The sequence below is a fragment of the Amblyraja radiata genome, chromosome 29, assembly GCF_010909765.2.
Source record: "Amblyraja radiata isolate CabotCenter1 chromosome 29, sAmbRad1.1.pri, whole genome shotgun sequence".
Classification (NCBI taxonomy): domain Eukaryota; kingdom Metazoa; phylum Chordata; class Chondrichthyes; order Rajiformes; family Rajidae; genus Amblyraja; species Amblyraja radiata.
Genome location: NC_045984.1, coordinates 19,205,142 through 19,227,467, shown reverse-complemented (window position 1 = coordinate 19,227,467; position 22,326 = coordinate 19,205,142). Strand labels below are relative to the sequence as shown.

Genomic DNA, 22,326 nt, shown 5'->3' with positions numbered 1-22,326 from the left:
CATTTTTCTTTCTTTGGTCTACAAAAGATTTAATCCCAACCATACACGAGTAATATAAACAAATTATTTCATGACATCAATGCGAGTCCAGTAGCATCAGTCTTTCCAGAAAGACAACATCATTCAAAGATATATAACATAGGGCTTGAACTTGCCAAATACAAGAAATACTGTAGTTGAAGAGGAATATTATTGCTCGGATGGTCTGTTGGAAGAAGGCCTTGGTATCTAAGTTGGCGCAAAGAAGCTGGACAAGGTTCAGCCCATTGGGTTGTCCAATCCATGATAGGCTTTTAGCAGTTAAGTGATGATATTTATTGTCTTTCCGATCCTTCAATTCTGAGACAACTAAAGACAGTGATTCAAAGTATTCTCATTTATCCATCATTCTCGGTGTTCCCTACCAGGAAATACATTTATTCCACTGCTCATTTTGCAGGGTAGGGTGAAGGTAAGAAAAGGCAAAAATAAAGTGTTCCGATGCATCATTTCACATTGTGTTTTTGATTTTCTGTTTTTGGACTGAATTCTGTTTTTAATTTGTGTCTCTGTGATGTCTTTATTACTTATTTTATTTTATTCTGATTATATGTTTTTATTCCTATTGATCTATGTAAGGTGTCCTTGAGATGTCTGAAAGGCGCCCATTAAATAAAATTTATTATTATTATTATTATTTGTTAAAAATGCATCGTACAGTGCAAATGTGCCATGGGGGTGTGCTCAGTGCCAAGTGACCTCTGTTCATCTGGAGTGGTTTTAACTTGGCCACAACTACATTGTATTGTCCCTGTCCCTAATTCAATGTGGCTATGAGTGCAATAGATATTAGGCCGAGGGATGATGTTCCTCTTGCAGCCTAACAACATATCAAACACAGAGGATATAAAAAGACACAGGACATAGGCATTTGATTCAATGTCATTTGGCAATTCAGCAACATATCTTAAACAACACGAGCAACTTTGGAAAACAATCCACAGACAGCACTACATTCCGACAGTTGTTACCATCTCCTGAGGTTCCTTGCCTCCAATGCATTTCTCTGCGGAGAGTAAGCACACCTCAGACTAGCATTGTGCACTGCATCCCACATCAACAGCAGTTCATATGGCCGAAAACGGTGCACCAGCAGCAACTCACGATAGTAGCAAGGATTGAACGAGTCATCCTGAATGGATGGAACCCTGATTCCAGCCGTTCTGAAGCCCAGGTGCGAGCTTGGGGCCAGCCCAGCCTTAGCCAGGCACATCCCCAGGAAAACATCATCAATGGGGAATAGTTCGAGGTTTTTGGCAGTGCGATAGATAATATTAGCTGTGTAAACAGACATAAGTATGCCCCCTCCGCCAATGTACGGTGGGTACGAGTTGCTGGAGGTCACCACCTCTGGCACATAATATTTGCTCCTCTTCTCTCGGATGGGCCCAACCCCATGAATGAGATGCCCCACATACAGGTGCTGGTGAGAATTCATCCCCAGCAAGTAATCAACCATGTTGTCAGTGTTAGCAAAGACATCATCATCTCCATTGAAGATGAACCGAGCACTGGGGCAAAATTCATCGATCCACTGCAGCAACTTGTACTGCTTGAGCGTCAGGTTGAAGAAGGTATCCAGGAAATCCCATTGCAGGATGTCTCCATGCTCTCTATTCTCAGTTGCTAACAGCCAAGTCAACTTCTTCCTTTCCTTCTGGTCAGGAGACACACCAGAGACAAAGACCCTCCGTATATGGACCCCTTGGAATTCACGTTCCTTCCCCCAGGTCTTTCTTACCATATCGCGTCGGTCCTGGTTGAATGGGTCAGACTTGATCACCAGAAGCAAGAAGACATTGCGAGAGCCTTCTCGACCCCAACACTTGTTTGGGACATTCTGAATCATACCAAATTCTCGGCAGTGTTTATACTGCAAGAAGTTTTTTATGTGCTGGGGCTGTTGGTTAAATGCGGGTTGGTCCAGGAATGTCTTGTTTTCTCGGCACTTGGGCTCAACCTCAAATTTAATTGCTTCAACAACAAGCTTTGGTAAATCTTTGTGATGGATAGCATCTGTGACAACGTCATCAGTCTTTTGCAATGGGCCATCATTCCAAAACACAAAGACCAATCCCAGAGTTATCAAGACACACAGCACAACCTTTTCAAGGACTCGTTGAGACCTTTTCATCCTTTACCTGAGATAGAGAGGAAAAAAGGGTAAATTTTATATAAAGACTTACACATGATGCAACAGTACTGGTGACTACAGGTACTGTCTATATGGAGTTTGTATATTCTCCCTGTGACCACATGGGTTTCTTCAGGTGCTCTGGTTTCTCCCACACTCCAAAGACGTATATGTTTAGAGGTTAATTGGCTTTGGTGAAATTGTAAATTATCCCGAGTGTGTACGATAGGGCTAATGTACTGCTTGGCACACAACCGGTGGGCTGAAGGGCCAGTTTCCGTGCTGCATCTCTCTGTTTCTGCAGAGGGAATTGGGGAGAGGGGGGAGGAGGGGGGGAAGGAGGAGGGGGGGAAGGAGGAGGGGGTGGGGGGGGAGAGGAGAGGGGGGAGGGTGGGGAGGAGAGGGGGGAGGGGGAGGAAAGGGGGGAGAGGAGAGGGGGGGGAGAGGAGAGGAGATGGGGGGAGAGGAGAGGAGAGGGGGGGGAGAGGAGAGGAAATGGGGGGGAGAGGAGAGGAGAGGAGAGGGGCGGAGAGAGGAGCGGAGAGGGTGGGGGACGAGGAGGGGGGGGAGGAGGAGGGGGGGGATGAGGAGGGGGGGGAGAGGGGGGGGGGGGAGAGGGGGGGGGGGGGAGAGGAGAGGGGGGGGGGGGGGAGGGGAGGAGAGGGGAGGAGTGGAGAGGGGAGGAGAGGGGAGGGGAGGAGGGGAGAGGAGAGGAGGAGGGGGGGGAGAGGAGAGGAGAGGGGGGGGAGAGGAGAGAGAGGGCGGAGGACGAGGGGGGGGAGAGGAGGAGGAGGGGGGGAGAGGGGTGGGGGGACGAGGGGGGGCGAGAGGATGAGGAGAGGGGGGAGGGAGAAGGGGGGGAGAGGGGGCGAGGCGGAGAGGAAGAGGGGGGAGGGGAGAGAGATAGAGGCCCGGGGGAGGGGAGAGGGGCGGGAGAGGACAGGGGGGGGGGACGAGGAGGGGGCGGAGAGGACGGGGGGGAGAGGAGGGGGGGGAGGGAAGAGCGAGGTGGGGAGAGGAGGGGACGGGGAGAGGAGGGGGCGGAGAGCGGAGGGGGGGCGAGAAGAGGAGGGGGGGAGAGGAAGGGGCGGGGAGAGGAGGGGGCGGAGAGTCGGGGAGAGGAGGGGGGGAGGGAGAGGAGGGGGGAGAGGAGAGAGGAGCGGGGGAGGGAGAGGAGGGGGGCTAGGGAGGGAGAGGGAGGGGAGAGGATGGGGGAGGGAGAGGAGGGGGGAGGGGACGAGGATGGGGGGAGGGAGACGGAGAGGGGAGGGAGAGGAGGGGGAGGGAGAGAGGAGCGGGGGAGGAGAGCGAGAGGGGGGAGGGAGAGGAGGGGGGAGGGAGAGGAGGGGGGGGAGAGGAGGGGGGGGAGAGGATGGGGGGGGATGAGGAGGGGGGGGAGAGGAGGGGGGGAGAGGAGGGGGGGGAGAGGAGGGGGGGGAGAGGAGGGGGGGGAGAGGAGGGGGGGGAGAGGAGGGGGGGGAGAGGAGGGGGGGGAGAGGAGGGGGGGGAGAGGATGGGGGGGGGAGAGGAGGGGGGGGAGAGGAGGGGGGGGAGAGGAGGGGGGTGGAGAGGAGGGGGGGAGAGGAGGGGGGGGAGAGGAGGGGGGGGAGAGGAGGGGGGGAGAGGAGGGGGGGGAGAGGAGGGGGGGGAGAGGCAGGGGGGGGGAGAGGAGGGGGGGGAGAGGACGGGGGGGGAGAGGAGGGGGGGAGAGGAGGGGGGGGAGAGGAGGGGGGGAGGAGAGTAGGGGGGGGAGAGAGGAGGGGGGGAGAGGAGGGGGGGGAGAGGAGGGGGGGAGAGGAGGGGGGGGAGAGGAGGGGGGAGAGGAGGGGAGGGGAGAGGAGGGGGGGAGGAGGAGGGGGGAGAGGAGGGGGGGAGAGGGGTGGGGAGAGGGGGTGGGGGGAGAGGGGGTGGGGGGAGAGGGGTGGGGGGGAGAGGGGGGGGGGGGAGAGGGAGAGGGGGGGGGGGAGAGGAGGTGGGGGAGAGGAGGTGGGGGGGGGGGGTGGGGGGGATGGGGAGAGTTCTCCCTTCTGCCTCACCACCACTGTTGGATGCCCTTTGTGAGGTGATTGGAGACCAAAACCAGTTACCCTTTAGATCCCCCTAGAGAGGGGGAAGAGGGGGAAGAGGGGGAAGAGGGGGAAGAGGGGGAAGAGGGGGAAGAGGGGGAAGAGGGGGAAGAGGGGGAAGAGGGGGAAGAGGGGGAAGAGGGGGAAGAGGGGGAAGAGGGGGAAGAGGGTTCTCCCTTCTGCCTCACCACCACTGTTGGCTGCCCTTTGTGAGGTGATTGGAGACCAAAACCAGTTACCCTTTAGATCCCCCTCTCTCTACCTCCCTCCTCTTCCCTCCTTCTTTAGAAAGTGGAATGTGCCTTGTTTGGTGAAGAAGGATGTGGGAACGCTGTACGCAGGTGGTGACTCACTCTCACACTGGGATATTCCCCCCCACCCCGAAGGAAAAATGCAACGTTTCGGGTCGAAACCCTTCTTCAGACCCGGCCCAAAACATTGGCTATTTCCTTCGCTCCATAGATGCTGCCTCAAGCCCTGTCCCACTGTGCGAGTTCACCCAAGAGGGGGGAGGGAGAGGAGGGGGGAGGGAGAGGAGGGGGGAGGGAGAGGAGGGGGGAGGGAGCTCTCCCGAGAGCTCTCCCGAGTTTAAAATCTCTGTTTAGCATCTCTGTCCCCATCTTCAAATTCCCACTTTGAAATAAAATACAACTTTCGACTTAAAAATTTTGCAGCAGGATCGCGATAAATCGATTCCCATGCATTTTCAATTCAGTGTAATTTTCACACCTGGTTGATATCGTTTTTTTTTTAAAGATACAGTACATAAGCATACCCGGTACTAAACGCACGAACATTAAGGTGGTTACTGATGTTACAAACAGTTATAAATGAATATAATTTCAAAGTAAAATAGGAGATTTATACATAGACATAGAAAATAGGTGCAGGAGGAGGCTATTCGGCCCTTCGAGCCAGCACCGCCATTCATTGTGATCATGGCTGATCGTCCCCTATCAATAACCCGTGCCTGCCTTTTCCCCATATCCCTTGACTCCACTAGCCCCTAGAGCTCTATCTAACTCTCTCTTAAATCCATCCAGTGATTTGGCCTCCACTGCCCTCTGTGGCAGGGAATTCCACAAATTCACAACTCTCTGGGTGAAAAAGTTTTTTCTCACCTCAGTCTTAAATGACCTCCCCTTTATTCTAAGACTGTGGCCCCTGGTTCTGGACTCGCCCAACATTGGGAACATTTTTCCTGCATCTAGCTTATCCAGTCCTTTTATAATTTTATATGTTTCTATAAGATATCCCTTCATCCTTCTAAACTCCAGTGAATACAAGCCTAGTCTTTTCAATCTTTCCTCATATGACAGTCCCGCCCTCCCAGGGATAAATCTCGTGAACCTACGCTGCACTTCCTCAATCACAAGGATGTCCTTCCTCAAATTAGGAGACCAAAACTGTACACAATACTCCAGATGTGGTTTCACCAGAGCCCTATACAATTCTTTCCGTGGAAAGAATATTTAACCAGAATATAAGGTGAGGTCGCTGCAAAATGCTCACTTAAAACAATACGCTAAGGGTTGTTTCTTAGCCCTCGGACAGGTGTTTCAATCTCACCTCATAGCTCGCGGTTAAGCGATACATAGCTATTAATTTTAATTCCTGGTCCGTATCGAACTTCTCCAAATGCAAACACGTCAAGTTACGCTTCCTGTGTGTTTGTAAAGGGGGGGGGGGCGTGGTGAGGGGATGGGGGGGGGGGCGGGTGAGGGGATGGGGGGGGGGGGGGGGTGCTAGGATAAAATACCATATATTTGCATTTATATAGCGATCCTGCTGCAAATTTTTTAAGTCGAAAGTTGTATTTTATTTCAAAGTGGGAATTGGAAGATAGGGACAGAGATGCTACACAGAGATTTTGATAGGAAGGAAACGTTACAGCAGCTGAGTAAAAGATTGGTCAAATGGTAGGTTCAATGAAGATCGGGCGAGGGGGATTGGGGGTGGGGGAAAAGTATCTATAGCTTGGGACTTGCCTAAATGAATACTGAAATGGATTATCATTCCACACCAAATTTCTTAGACAATAATACCTTTTATGCAATTATCACAACAGTTTGTTGGATATGGATCAACGGACTCTGCATGGTACATGCTCGTAAATTAGTAAAACAAATGTTCTTCTTTAAGTACTGTTGTTTCTGGGATGGGGTGACTGATAACAAATAACCTACATTCTATATTTTGTCATAATGTGGCTGAAACAATGGCATATTTTGTGATATTTATTGAGACAACCGAGTTTGGGCAAGATATTACCTTGCAACATTCTGTATGTCTGATAGATATTGTTAAATGGAATTCAGAAATTATGGGAGGATTACATAAAACTACAATTCAAAGGTAATGAATATACAGAGTATTCTTATTTCCATCATGAACATACAATAGTGATATTGGACACCAGGTCCTACTACGGTAAACTCACGAGCTACTACGGTATTAATACGTGTTAAAAAGTATCACATTTTTACATCCTGAGTATATTTTACTCGTGGACATTTTTCAACATGTTGAAAATCTTCACAAGTTACAACGTTTCCCGAGTACCTGCCGTTAGCGCTAAGAAATGGCATGTTGGCTTTTATAACAAGAGGAATTGAATATAGGAGCCAACTTCCATACTCAATACCTGACTGAAGCCTTTACCACCCTATCTACCCAGAATATCACCCTCAGGGAACTATCTACCTGCACTCCCTAGATCTCTCTGCTCTACAACACTGCCCAGGTCCCCCCAATCACTGTTATACTTTATCATGCAGCTATACACTGCAAATGGCTCGCTTGTAATCATGTATTGTCTTTCTGCTGCCTAGATAGCATGCAATAGAAAGCTCTTCACTGTACATCGGTACACGTGACAATCAACTAAACTGTAACCATCGGAGAATCACAAGTACATCAGACGTAACCAATATGTGGCAAGCAACAAATATTTACACACACTCATAACATCCATCTCCTCTTTTTCACTTTTTCCACCAATCTATCTTCGGATAGGGTGGGGAGATAGAAAAGATGGAAAATCTTTCAGCACGGTGGGTGGCGCAGCGGTAGAGTTGTTGCCTTATAGCGAATGCAGTGCTGGAGACCCAGGTTCGATCCTGACTACAGGTGCTGTCTGTAAGGAGTTTGTACGTTCTCCCCGCAACCTGTGTGGGTTTTCTCCGAGATCTTCGATCTCCTCACACACTTCAGAGACATACAGGTTTGTAGGTTAATTGACTTAGTAAATATAAAAATTGTCCCTAGTGGGTGTAGGATCTCGGGTCGGCACGGATCCGGTGGGCCGAAGGGCCTGTTTCCGCGCTCCATCTCTAAACTAAGCCACTTAGCCAGTTAAATTTAGCTAAATGCTGTATGTTTGCCAAACAGCCACTACCTCCACCAATCACTTATTTGCCTCACCTTGGCTGCCATGGTGTTGACATCAGAGGTGCTCCGGAGGGGAACGCGTTTGAGTCACCAAGGCAACATGCCGCAGTTTTGATTAGAAAGATAAGAGAATGAAGTAATAATAATTCTTTCTTAAAAAGTGTGCCCATTTCTAAAGCAATTAAATGATGGAATGCAGCCACTCTGCTCAACAGGTGACATACAATTCTGGTATCCTCAATGAAATGAAAATCAGTACATTGTTACACATGCAGTGAAGGCATACAAGCTGATCTTTTATGGGGGAATGTGGTTAAACGAGGAATTACAGCATCTTATTTTAAAGAAAGAATTCCTGGGAAATTCAGAGCTGATGAGAAGATTCAGATTGGAAAAGGATCTTGTGATTGACACAAAAGGCAAAATTGCAGAGGTTTGTGGGAAGCAGCATTATCAGATGAATGCGTTGGAATTGTGGCAGTAATCACAAGCATACACGCACGCACTCTTCTTTCACTCCCGCCCCACCAATGCCATTGTGAGCCGTGGCCTATGGGCAAATGGAGGGAAGGGCAGGGGAAGAAAAATTAGAAGGGCGGCAGAATATTTCTCTTTCCCCTTCCCTCTCTGTCTATCTTTTTCCATGATGTCCATCAGGCCGCCACTGAACCTCTGGCATTCTAGAGAAAACAATCCAAGTTTGTCCAACTTCTTTCCTGTAGCTAATACCCACTAATCCAGGCAACATTCTGGTAAACCTCTCCAAAGCCTCCACTTCCTTCCTGTAATGGAGCAAACAGAAATGCAAACTGCAAACAGTAGTAAGTCATTTGGCCCTTCGAGTCAGCACCGCCATTCACTGTGATCATGGCTGATCATCCACAATCAGTACCCCGTTCCTGCCTTCTCCCCATATCCCTTGACTCCGCTATCTTTAAATGCTCTATCTAAATCTCTCTTGAAAACATCCAGAGAATTGTCCTCCACTGCCTTCTGAGGCAAAGAATTCCACAGATTCACAAATCTCTGGGTAAAAAAGTTTTTCCTCATCTCTGTTCTAAATGGCCTACTCCTCATTCTTAAACCGTGGCCCCTGGTTCTGGACTCCCCCAACATCGGGAACATTTTTCTTGCCTCTAGCATGTCCAATCCCTTTATAATCTTACACGTTTCAATAAGATGCCCTCTCATCCTTCTAAACTCAATGTATACAAGCCCAGTCACTCCATTCTTTCAACATATGACAGTCATGTCATCCTGGGAATTAATTTCGTGAACCCACGCTGCACTTCCTCAATAGCAAGAATGTCCTTCCTCAAATTTGGAGACCAAAGCTTCACACAATACTCCAGCTGTGGTCTCACCAGGGCCCTGTACAACTACAGAAGGACCTCTTTGCTCCTATACTCAACTCCTCTCGTAATGAAGGCCAACATACCATTAGCTTTCTCCACTGACTGCTCTACCTGCATGCTTACTTTCAGTGACTGATGTACAAGGATCCCCAGATCTGGTTGTACTTCCCCTTTTGCCAACTTGACACCATTCAGATAATCATTTGCCTTCCTGGTCTTGCCACAAAAGTGGATAACCTCACCCATGCATCTGCCCATTCACCCAACCTGTCCAAGTCACCCTGCATCCTCATAGCATCCTCCTCACAGTTCACACTGCCACCCAGCCTTGTGTCATCTGCAAATTTGCTAATGTATTTTTAATTCCTTTATCTCTAAATCATTAATGTATATTGTAAATAGCTGCGGTTCTAGCACCAAGCCTTGCGGTACCTCGCTAGTCACTGCTCTAGTGCAAAAGCGCTCCATCTCCATCATAACCCCCCCACACCCCCCCCCCCCCCTCCCTAAAACCCCCAGTCATAGAGACTCTCTGCAAACAAATGCCCGAGTACAGAAGTTGGGACGTTATGTTATGGTTGTCCAATTGTTGAAGTATCGCGTTCAGTTTTAGTCAACCTGCTATAGGAAAGATCGTGTTAAGCTTGGAAAGTGTGTCACGTGTGGAATAGATGAGGTAGATGCACAGTCTCCAGCCTTTTGTGCGATATGACTAGATGTCTTTATGACCCTCCCTGCATGTTCCTACAGCAATACTGTCCCTCCAACATTGCCCCTGCCGCCCCACTACTCTCCTTCCTACATTTCTCCTCTGGCCACAATCCACAAAAAAAAGACTGCTATGTGGTGATTAAGTTAATGGAATAAACTAATTTATTTCTTGGATAGTCCAAGGAGGAAGTGCTTCAGCTGCTGAGGACACTTCAGAAGACAATAAACAGGTTACACACTGTCATGTTCAGAGGTGGTGTGTTCTAATTGATAATTGAAGTGGGCCAGATCTTTTATATGGGCAAGGGTTTACAGGCTAGCTGGTTAATTGAAGATAATTGAAACCTACAAAAACTTGAGGATTTTTTACAGGGTGCATGATGAGAAGTTGAATTTAGAAAAGAGACAATATTGCCTTCTCAGCAGCTTGCCAAGCTTTGAAACTCACGTCCTTAAATGTCCATGGTAGCAGAGGATTTAAAATATGTTTACAGTTAGAAGTAGCTGCATTTGTGATAAGCTAGTGGGTGCAATAACAATAGACAATAGGTGCAGGATTAGGCCATTCGGCCCTTCGAGCCAGCACCGCCATTCAATGTGATCATGGCTGATCATCCCCAATCGATATCCCGTTCCCGCCTTCTCCCCATATCCCCCGACTCCGCTATCTTTAGGAGCCCTATCTAGCTCTCACTTGAAAGTGTCCAGAGAAATGGCCTCCACCGCCCTCTGAGGCAGAGAATTCCACAGACTCACAACTCTCTGTGAGAAAAAGTGTTTCCTTCTCCGTTATAAATGGCTTACCCCTTATTCTTAAATTATGCCCCCCTGGTTCTGGACTCCCCCAACATTGGGAACATGTTTCCTGCCTCTAGCGTGTCCAAACCCTTAACAATCTTATATGTTTCAATAAGATAACCGCTCATCCTTCTAAACTCCAGAGTGTACAAGCCCAGCCACTCCATTCTCTCAGCATATGACAGACTCGCCATCCCGGGAATTAACCTTGTAAACCTACGCTGCACTCCCTCAGTAGCAAGAATGTCCTTCCTCAAATTGGGGGACCAAAACTGCACACAATACTCCAGGTGTGGTCTCACTAGGGCCCAGTACAACTGCAGAAGGCCCTCTTTGCTCCTATACTCAACTCTTCTTGTTATAAAGGCCAACATGCCATTCGCTTTCTTCACTGCCTGCTGTACCTGCATGCTTACTTTCATAGACTGATGAACAAGGACCCCCAGATCCCATTGTACTTCCCCATTTCATAATTTGACGCCATTTAGATAGTAATCTGCCTACCTATTTTTGATACCAAAGTGGATAACCTCACATTTATCCACATTAAACGTCATCTGCCATGCATCTGCCCACTCCCCCAACCTGTCCAAGTCACCCTGCATTCTCATAGCATCCTCCTCACAGTTCACACTGCCACCCAGCTTTATGTCATCTGCAAATTTGCTAATGTTACTTTGAATCCCTTCATCTAAATCATTGATGTATATTATAAATAGCAGCCGGCCCAGCACCGAGCCTTATGGCACCCCACTAGTCACTGCCTGCCATTCTGAAAGGGACCCGTTAATCCCTCCTCTTTGTTTCCTGTCTGCCAACCAATTTTCTATCCATGTCAGCACTCTACCCCCGATACCATGTGCCCTAATTTTGCCCACTAATCTCCTATGTGGGACCTTATCAAATGCTTTCTAAATGTCCATGTACACTACATCCACTGGCTCTCAGTTGTCCATTTTCCTAGTTACATCCTCAAAACATTCCAGAAGATTAGTCAAGCATGATTTCCCCTTCGTAAATCCATGCTGACTCGGACCGATCCTGTTACTGCTATCCAAATGTGCGGTTATTTCATCTTTTATAATTGACTCCAACATCTTCCCCACCACCGATGCCAGGCTAACTGGTCTATAATTCCCGTCACTGGGCATACATGGAAATGTAGAGTAATGGTTACAATGTGATTATCCACTATCTTATTAAATGGTAGAGAAACCTCATGAAGCAGCGCGCTGGTTAGTACGTTCCTGGAACTTGAGTATTCTTATCTTCATTACCATAAGGCCAACTCCCAAATTAGAACGTTAACACAGAGTCTGCATTGACAACAAGATTAGGAAATAAATTATTCTTCCACTGAAAAGTTAATTTGTTTCACTTCATATTGTCTTCACATATTTTTCTTCACATTTGTTTGTTTTCACATATTTTTCAAAGTGCAGACGCTGACTACAGCAGTTCATTCAATATTTACTGCCTGCTCAGCTTGATTTGTTAGTAATTTGATCAGAGTAATTTGCCTCAAAACCACAAGCAGATACATTGCAAGCAAGATAGACATAAAATGTTGGAGTAACTCTGCGGGCCAGGCAGCATCGCTGGAGAAAAGGAATAGGTGACGGTAAAATGTCACCTATTCCTTTTCTCCAGAGATGTTGAGTTACTCCAGCATTTTGTGTATCTTCGGTATAAACCAGCATCTGCTGTTCCTTCCAACATACCTTGCATGCAAGATTTCCTCCCTATTTTCTCTTTGCAGCTACAATTTGTTAAGTTTTTAAAAAGTGTTCCAGAGGGAAGAAAAAACTATGTATTGAAACTCAATACAGTTTAAATTGACATGATGGTAGGTAAATCGATTCAGCTCACCTCAACACAACCATCCTCTTTGCAAAGAAATTTACTAAGAACACACTGCCTCCTACAGCTTGCATGTTAATGCCCCGCTATAAACCCTATTCTCACAAAGACAGATTTTCTATTGTCCACCTAATTTACAGACCTTGTCAGATTCCCGGCTTCTCGCAACACTTAAAAGTCTCCCTTGTTTCTTAGCAACTCTTTTGTTTCCTGTGCAAACGAGATTTTCATTGTACCTGTGCCTTACCATAAATGTACACACAAGATTAAACGCCAGACTGGCTACAATGTCCAGATCTAACAAGCTGTTTGCACTTCACCATTTATCAAAGGTTAGTTTTGCTCGGTGTAAATTTGTATTGGCTCAGTTAAAGTCGACGTCATCGGCATGGACTCAAATTTCTTTCAGCTTTACCAAAACATTTATTCTCTTCTACTGTGCAGATGTTGTTTTACTGGCTGCATCTAATTTCCCCCCCAATATTGTTCAACCCCCCTACAAGCTTCATCCAACCCAATTGATCGACATCTAATGCTTTATCAGATTGTTACATTTGCAGAATGCCTCATCTACAAAATATGCTGCAGTGATTCACCTAGGCTTCAATGCCAGCTCCCAAACCCAGCAAGATACACAACAGTGTTTTATTACCATTTGTTCAGAAACAGAACAATGAAATTCTCTCTTTATCAAGGACAAGAACAGTCCTTGGAAGACTACATCTTGCAGATTCCCCTGCAAGTCACATACCAACCAAATTTTAAAATATTCCCATTCCTTGATGTTCTAATACCTAGAACTCCAAATTCAACCGTGTTTATAATCAACTCTTCCAAACTATTGCCAATATAGTCACTGACAATACTAATGGGTTTATCTGAATTGAAGCCAATAGTATCAGAAACTAGATATTCCATTGCTAATCCTCCCACAAGGTTACTGTCACCTTCAAGAGTGATAAAAGATTGGCAACGTTAGATAACCATATCAGCGATAACAATACTCTGAGAAGAAGATTTTAAAGGGCAAACGTTGCAAAGAGGACTATCATCAAAAGACTAAAGCAAGATTGAAGAAAGCTGGAAATGTCATGGGTTTTAAGTTGAATACCTAAAGTCTCAGAGATGAAATGAAGGGAAATTAACAGGCGAATGTATTCTGATACAAGCCGGTCCCTTCAGCATATTAGAGGGTCACATCTAGTAGAATTGCTGCCTCGCCACCAGGTTCAAGCCTGACCACAGGTGGAGTTAGCACGTTTCCTCTGGGTGCTCTGGTTTCTGCTCCCATTTAAATACATGTGGGTAAGAAGGTTAGGCCACTGTATGTTGCCCCTAGAGTGAAGGTGAGTGGTAAAACCTAAGGGGGAGGGACATGGTGGCACAGCGGTAGAGTTGTTGCCTTACAGCGCCAGAGACCCGGGTTTGATCCTGACTATGGGTGCTTGTCTGTGCGGAGTTTTGTTCTCCATGTGACATGCGTGGGTCACAGCTGCAGGGGAGCTTCGGTTTCCTCCCACAGTCCAAAGATGTACAGGGTTGTAGATTAATTGGCTTCAGTAAAATTGTAACTTGTCCCTAGTGTGTGTAGGATAGTGTTAATATAGTTTCGGGACGACAGATGGCACAATGGGCTAAGTGTTCGGCTGGCGACCGGAAGGTGTCCGGTTCGAATCCCGCTTGGAGTGCATACTGTCGTTGTGTCCTTGGGCAAGACACTTCACCCACCTTTGCCTGTGTGTGAATGTGTGTGAGTGATTGGTGGTGGTCGGAGGGGCCGTAGGCGCAGAATGGCAGCCACGCTTCCGTCAGTCTGCCCCAGGGCAGCTGTGGCTACAGAAGTAGCTTACCACCACCGAGTGTGACTGAGGAGTGAATGAATAATGCGATGTAAAGCGCCTTGAGTATTAGAAAGGCGCTATATAAATCCCATCCATTATTATTATTATTAATATGCAGGATTGTTGGTCGGTATTGACTCAGTGGGCCGAAGGGCCCTTTTCCATGCTATATTTCTGAACTAAACTAAAAGATGGGATTTACGTAGGATTAGTATAAGTGAGTGTTTGATGGTCAGCTCTGGGCCAGAGAACACATTTACCCGCTGTGTCTCTCGATAACCTGCATATATGAGAAGCGAAGTCAGGCAGCAGCACTGGTGATAGTACAGCACTCCCTGATGAACTTGATGCATTCTTTGTTTGCTTTGAGCAAAAGGCCAACAGGGCCAGGGCATCTATCCCTACTAACTCGAGTGCATCCGCTCCCACGGTCACTGGTGCAGCAGTAAGATTGGCCTCACTGAGGGTGAACCCATGGAAAGCAACTTGCCCAGACGGATTCGCTGACAGTGTCCTTAGGAACTGCACGGACTGACAAGCGGGAGTGTTCATGGACATCGTCAATCTCTCCATATTGAGGTGCCCACCTGCTTCAAGATAATCACTATCAACCCGTTGCCAAAAAAAGGCAAGATGTTGTAACTTAATAACAACTGCCCAGTGGCCTTGACATCCACCATCATGAAGTGCTTCAAGAGGCTGGTTATGGAACTCATTAACTCTAGCCTACCATCGAGCCTTGATCCACTGCAGTTCACCTACTGCCACAACAGGTAGATGCCATCTCACTGGCCCTAGGGCAGATGAATATGTGGCTGAGCATCTGGTACAGGGATTCAGATTTTTGGACCACTGAGCTCACATTTGGGGCAGAGGTGACCTGTACATGAGGGATGGGTCGCACCTGATCTGAATGGGAACCAGAATCCTAGCAGGCAGGTTTGCTCGTACTACACGAGTGGATTTAAACTAGACTGGCAGTGGGTGAGATCTAATACACCCAGTTGAGACAAGTGAGAGACTGGAAGTCAGTATGCAAAGTGAAAAAGTAAGTTCAGTGGACAGAATAGGCAGGAGCGCAGCAGGGAGTGAGGAAGGGCAGTTGGATTGAATTGTGCTTAATTTAATGCGAGTGGCCTGGCAGACAAGGTGGATGAACTCAGAACGTGGATAAAATGTGTAGGAAGGAATTGCAGATGCTGGTTTACACCGAAGACACAAAATGCTGGAGTAACTCAGTAGGTCCGGCAGCATCTCTGGAGAAAAGGAATAGGTGACCTTTCAGACTAAGAGACAGGGAAAGGGAAAAGAGAGATATAAAAAGGTACATAGAACAAATGTATGAAAGATAAGCACAACTGTGCAAACTTTAATCAATGAATGGTGGAGCACACAATGGCACATTGTTGGCTGCGGGGAAGGTGATAACAAGTGATACAAAGAGTGAACCTCAACAGCAAAACTAGTACAACGATCAGGGTGGTGGAGGGAAGAAGAGATAGGGGATGCAAGGGTTACTTGAAGTTAAAGAAATCAAAAGTCCTACCTTGGGTTGTGAGCTGCCCAAGCGAAGTAGGAGGTGCATGATGGAGTAGGTGGTTTGCAGGCAAGGGCACGTCTGGAAAGTGGGATGCTTTTAAAAGTGTGATGACAAGAGTTCAGGGCATGCACGTTCCTGTTAGAGTGAAGGGCACGGCAAATGGGAGTAAGCAAGCTTGGATGACGAGTAAAATTGAGGCACTGGTCTGGAAAAAGGAAGCATGGGACAGATATAGGCAGATGGGATCAAGTCTATCCCTAAGGTTGTCTCAGGATCTGAGCATCATACTTAAGAAGGAAATGAGGAGGGTATAAGGGGGGGGGGCAGGAGAGAGCTTTGGCAGATAATATTAAGGAAAAGATTGTAACTAGAGAGAGAATAGGGCCCCTCAGAAAACAAAGTGGTCATCACTGTGTGGTTCGCAGGAGATGGGCAAAGTCCTCGATGAGTATTTCTCCTCTGCTTTCACTGTGGAGAAAGACTTGAAGACTAGGGAACGTGGGACAGTTAATAGAAGTGTCTTGAGGACAGTCGGTATTCCGGTCGAGGCATCATAGGTAGCCAGGAAGCTTAGGAGCCAAGAAGGCTTTTGATTCATTTGCCTTCACCAGTCAGGGTATTAAGTGTAGAGACAAGGACATAATGTTACCATTGTACATCTGTTGATGAGGCCACATTTTGAGTATTGTGTATAGTTTTAGGCACCCTGATATGGGAAAGATGTTAAGCTGGAACAAGTACAGAGAATATTTACAAGGATGTTGCCAGGGCATGAGGGCTTGAGCTATAGGGAAAGGTTGCACAGGCTGGGACTATTCCTTGGAGTCCAGGAGGATGATAGGCGATCTTATATATGGCCTGCAAGATCATGAGGAATAGATAGGGGAGCTGCACAAAGTCATTTTCCCTAGAGTAATTATTAATGATTTAGATGATGGGATTAAAGGTAACACTAGCAGATTTGCAGATGACACAAAGCTGGGTGGCAGTGTGAACTGCAAAGACAATGCTCTGCGGTTGAAGGGTGACTTGGACAGGTTGAGTGAGTAGGCAGATGCCTGGCAGATACAGTATAATGTAGATAAATGTGAGATTATCCACTTTGGCGGCAAGATTATTATCTCAATGGTGTCAGATTAGGAAAAAGGGAAGTGAAATGAGACCTGGGTGTCCTTGTACACCAGTCACTGAAAGTAAACATGCAGGTAGAGCAGGCAGTGAAGAAAGCTAATGCCATGTTCGCCTTCATAATGAGAGGATTTGAGTATAGGAGTATAGAGGTCCTCCTGCAGTTGTACTGGGCCGTGGTGAGACCATATCTGGAAAGTTGTGTGCAGTTTTGGTCCCCAGAATCCTCTCCAGTAACTTACCCACCACAGACGTTAGGTTCGCTGGTCTTTAATTCCCAGTTTTTCCTTGGAGCCCCACCTTAAATAGAGGCACAACCTTCGGCACCCTTCATTCAGCACCTCACCCATGTCCATCGATTACATATCATATCTGATTAGGCCAGGGTGGGTCCAGGAAATTAGCCCTGTGGCAGAGAATTCCAGTGATTCACCACTCTCTGTGTGAAAAAAAATTTTCTCATCTCGGTCCTAAAATACTTCCTCCTTATCCTTAAACTGTGACCCCCGGTCAAACTTGGATTGTTTCCTCTGAAGTATCAGAGGATGAGGGAAGACAAAACAGTTTAGTTTAGAGATACAGCACGGAAACAGGCCCTTTGGCCCAACGAGTCCGCGCTGACCAGCGATCCCCACACTCCAACACAACCCTACACACAATAGGGACAATTTACAATAATACCAAGCCAATCAACCTACAAACCTGTACATCTTTGGAGCATGGGAGGACACCCATTCAATGATTTATCCAGGCAAGTATTAAAATCCAGTGAGAATTTCTGCCTTTCAGATTGCAAGCTTCAGATCACCATTCACTTGTTCCATGACCAATTTTCTCACCTCCCGTCTAATTCTCTGCAATTAAATCCATACCACCTAATATTGTCTGCAAAACCAAGGGGGTTCGGACTTCACCATGTACAAATTCACTGATTCATTTCCCAAAAGCTTCATTGGCAGGTAGGTCTTTTGAGGTAGGCCGAAAGGCAATGCAGTTTATGCTTCCATAAACATTCCTTCACCCAAAACCAGTTTGCTCTGCACCATAACTCACATCATGTCCTATTGCCCTTACCCTACCCTCATATCCCCCTTCTCCCAATGCCCTTCCTCCCCCTCCTCTCCCCATAGTCCTCCATCCCCCCATCAATGCCTTATCTTCCCCCCTCCTCTCTCCATAGCCTTTCCACTCTTCCCCCAATGCCCTTCCTAGCCCCTCTCCTCCCAATAGCCCTCCCTTCACAATCTACCCCCCCCCCCCACACCCCTCATAGCCCTCCCTTCCCACTCTTCCCCAATGCCATTCCTTACCCCTCTCCCTCCTATAGCCCTCCCTCCCCCATAGCCCTTCCTTCCTCCTCTCTCCCCCCATGACCTTCTCTCCCCATAGACCCCCCCCCCCCCATGGCCCTCCCTCCACCCCTCGCCCCCATAGCCTTCCCTTCCCGCTCTTCCCCCTGTCTCCTTCCCATAGCCCTCCCACCTTCCTCCTCTCTCCCCCATGGCCGTGCCCTACTTCCTCCTCCCCCTCCCCCCATGGCACTCTCTCCTCTCATAGAATTCCCTTCCTTGCACCCCACCAAGTATCTAGTTGCCTAACCCCACCTTTAATCGTTTCCCTCGTGGCTTGCCGTTAACTGTGTTCCGGGGCCGCGATGATGGAGCACTTTGCGCTGACTTCCTCGCCGTGGTCGCGGACTTGAGGACTGGCTCGGTTCGCAGGGGAAGTGGAAGCTCTGGTTGTGTCCTGGCACCGCTCGCTCACAAACAGCCACACCCACGAACGCCACCCACTCACACTGCTCTGTTGATTATTTAACGGTGGTGTTCGGCAATGGGACAACTTCCACGGGGGGGCAGCTCGCCCCGGACACGGGGGCTTCTGCTCGTGTGACCGGGGGAGCCAGCGACCAAAACTAAAAGCCCCCAGTCAGTCAGTCAGTCAGTGGCCTCTCACCAGAGAGTTGCAGCTCAGGGTAAACGGTATACCTTTGTGTGTGCTACTTTACAGTAACAGATTCCAGCCATTCGCACATATAAAACCACTACACATTCAAAACTTCTCTTCATTCAACTGTAAATTATTTTGCACGATGTAACTAGAAATGCAATCGCAGGAAACGAACGGATCAGGTTGCCTGAAGGTGTTCATGGGTGGAGGGCAGAGAAGGGCAGAAACCCGTTTTTCCACCCTGTTGCCGTCCGTGCAATTCGGCAGCAGTCAGTGTTTAACTTTTAAACAAGATGCCCTCCGTCACCAATCAAATTCTTGATTTTATTTTGGGCTCTCAAATACCGTGCCCTTCCAGTGAATCGAATGAAGAGGAAATGAGAGAGACTCTGGGCAGTGGCAAGCAAACAAACACGACGTTTAACAGAGAGTGGACAGCATTGGAGAAAATAAACCTCGCAGCAAGTTCCGTTGAGGTTTCATTGTTGCCGAGCAGAGAAACCGCCAATTCTTGCTGCCTCCCCCTGAACCTCCAGTTCAGAACATGGACCGGATGACTCTAACTTCATATGTGTGTGTGTGTGTGCGCTCGGTCCCGCAGACAGGAAATCAACCTGGGAGAAAGCAAGCATTTCTACATTTTCTTTAAATGAAGATTTTTTTTTTAAAGCGTAGAATCTTAAATGAAAAGAAGAAATACAACACACACACACATCAGGTCAAGCGCCATCTCCAGAAACTATTTGCACTCAATGTTGTCCCCTGTATCCTTTATCTCAGCGGTTCTTAACCTGGGAGTCGAGACCCCCGAGGGGGTGGTCTCGACCCCCGCCAAATGCGCCTTTGGATTACATCTTGATAATCGACTCCAGTATCTTCCCCACCATTCATGTCAGGCTAACTGCAGGGCTGCCAGCTCTCACACTTCGAGCGTGAGAATCACGCATTTCAATCCATTCTCACGCCCTCGCGCTGATGACAGAATACTCACGCTGTCTTCAGTCCTTGCACAGTTGTCTCTTTGCGCCACATGACAGCGATCTGCACCGTTTGGGGAAGCGCGTCGGTCCCGGGCAGCGGGTGTCAGCGCCTCCTGTGTGCCGGCTGCGACCACTACGCTGCTAGCCGCCGCTGCAGCCTCCCTCCCTCCCTCTCTCCTGCCCTTCAACTCATACTGCAGCGCCAGTGCCGTCAATCCACGCTGCACCGTGCCCGCCAGACTCCCCATTGGGAGTCCGGGAGAGAGGGGGAGAAGAGAGGGAGGGGAGAGAGAGAGAGAGGGAAAGTAAAAAAGGATGGGATGAAGGCAAAGAGAGAGGTGAGGGAAGGTAGAAAGGGGATGAAGGGAAGGAAGGAGAAAGGGGAGACAGAGGGAGGGTGAGGAAAGAGAGGGAGGGGGAGGAAAGAGGAAGGGGAGGAAAGAGGGAGGGAAGAGAGAGGGAGAGGGGAGGAAAGAGGGAGGAAGGAGGGAGGGGGAGGAGGGAGAGAGGGGGAAGGAAAGGTGTGTGTGTCTGTGTCTGTCTCACTGTGTGTCTCCTTGTGTGTGTGTGCGTGTCTCTGCGTGTGTGTGTGCGTGTCTCTGCGTGTGTGTGTGCGTGTCTGTGTGTGTCTCCCTGTGTGTGTGTCTCCCTGTGTGTGTGTCTCCCTGTGTGTGTGTGCGTGCATGTCTGTGTGTGTCTCCCTGTGTGTGTTTGCGTGTCTCTGCTTGTGTGTGCCTCCCTGTATGTGTGTGCGTCTCCCCATGTGTGTATGCGTGTCTGTGTGTGTCTCCCTGTGTGTGTGTGTCTCCCTGTGTGTGTGTGCGTGCATGTCTGTGTGTGTCTCCCTGTGTGTGTTTGCGTGTCTCTGCTTGTTTGTGCCTCCCTGTATGTGTGTGCGTCTCCCCATGTGTGTGTGTGTGTGTGTCTGTCTGTCTCCCTGTGTGTGTGTGTGTGTGTGTGTGTGTGTGTGTGTGTGTCTCCCTGTGTGTGTGTCTCCCTGTGTGTGTGTCTCCCTTTGTGTATGTGTCTCCCTGTGTGTGTGTTGTCACCTCCTGGCCTTAGACAGGGTAGAGTTGTTGCTTTGTTACCACATAGGTTTTCTCTGGATATTACAGTTTCTCCCATATCCGAAAGAAGTGCCAGTTTGTAGGTTAATTGGCTTCTGTAAATTGTCCCTGGCGTGATGGATGGAACTGGTGTATGATAGATTGCTGGTCGGTGTGGACTTGGTGGGCTGAAGGGCCTGTTTCCATATATTTTTTACATATATATCTTAATTTCATTGAACCATATATGATTGAATATGTGGCATTATTTTTGTCTTGTTTCTATATTCAAAAGGTAAGGTTGATTGATTTATTTTTGCAGAACAGTGATGTAAGTCCGACTCTTGCCTTGTTTCTCTGTGTTTTTATATATATATATATCTATATATATATATGCAAAACAGCTTGAATATAAGCTGATTTCCATACATGAATAGAGTCATTCATGTGCTGCACCTGTTGATCAGAGCCTGGCTCTATTGTGGAATGTAATTAGGAATGTCATTTAGCCTAACCTTATTCATACCTAATCCAATTTAAAGCATAAATGTTGCATTCAAGTGTAAGTTAAAAGACTCGCTACAGTATGCACCAGATTGCACAATTTCAAGCTGAAAAATGCGAAAGCTCCCTATGCTCCCTCACAATTTCTCACTCTCAACTCTCACCCAATGTTGGCAGCCCTGCTAACTGGTCTATAATTCCCTGGTTTCTCTCTCCCTGCTTTCTTGAAAAGTAGGATAACATTAGCTACTCTCCAATACACAGGAACTGATCCAGAATCTATAGGACATCACCAATGCGTCCACGATTTCTAGAGCCACCTCCTTGAGTACCCTGGGATGCAATCCATCCGGCCCCGGGGATTTATCAGCCTTCAGTCCCATCAGTCTAACCAACACCATTTCCTGACTAATGTGTATTTCCTTCAGTTCCTCCATCACCCTAGATCAACATGTGTTGGGCTGAAGGGCCTGGTTCTGCACTGTATAACTATGATTCTCTGACCTTGAACTTATTCGAGTCCTGTAATTTCCACCCCCACCTCACCTGCCCTTAACACCTGGATTCCTGTACTGCTCTGCTCTCCAAATATTGCTGCCAGGCTTTGTCCTTCCTCTCCCCTCTTCTAGCTTTTTCCCCACCCCTCCACACACAATTAGTCTCAGGAAGGGTCGCAAGCCAAAGCATTACCTATCCATGTCCCATGGGGATACTGCCTAACGTGCTGAATTACTCCAGCAATATTTTTCAGCAATAATCCAGCATCTGCAGTTCCTTGTTTCTATATTTCTGACTGCTCCGATCTCAGGCCCTGTGATGCCAACCTCCCTAGTCTTTCCCAATTACTGGTCTCCTCACAATTAGACTGTGAAGTGGTGGGACAATGAGCAGCATGGTGGTTGAATCGCCTGATATTCAACATTGACAGATTGATACCAAGGGGCTAAACCTTTCTGCCCATTTAGTCAATTTATTTTACAAACA

At 47.8% G+C, this 22,326-nt stretch overlaps 1 protein-coding gene across 1 annotated transcript; it reads right to left on the bottom strand.

Moving 5' to 3' along the window:
* Positions 1-678: 678 nt before the first annotated feature.
* On the bottom strand, positions 679-19,279 carry LOC116989412 (N-acetyllactosaminide beta-1,3-N-acetylglucosaminyltransferase 3-like). The gene is made up of 2 exons (XM_033046773.1): positions 18,467-19,279; positions 679-2,180 (listed from the first exon to the last, which is right to left on the bottom strand). Exon 2 carries the CDS (start codon positions 2,171-2,173, stop codon positions 1,007-1,009), a length of 1,167 nt encoding a protein of 388 aa, XP_032902664.1. The 5' UTR covers positions 2,174-2,180; positions 18,467-19,279; the 3' UTR covers positions 679-1,006.
* Between the last annotated feature and the right edge of the window lie 3,047 nt (positions 19,280-22,326).

Bases quoted from the DNA above. Each gene is read 5' to 3' on its own strand.
- LOC116989412 (XM_033046773.1), bottom strand. From the start codon at position 2,173: ATGAAAAGGTCTCAACGAGTCCTTGAAAAGGTTGTGCTGTGTGTCTTG.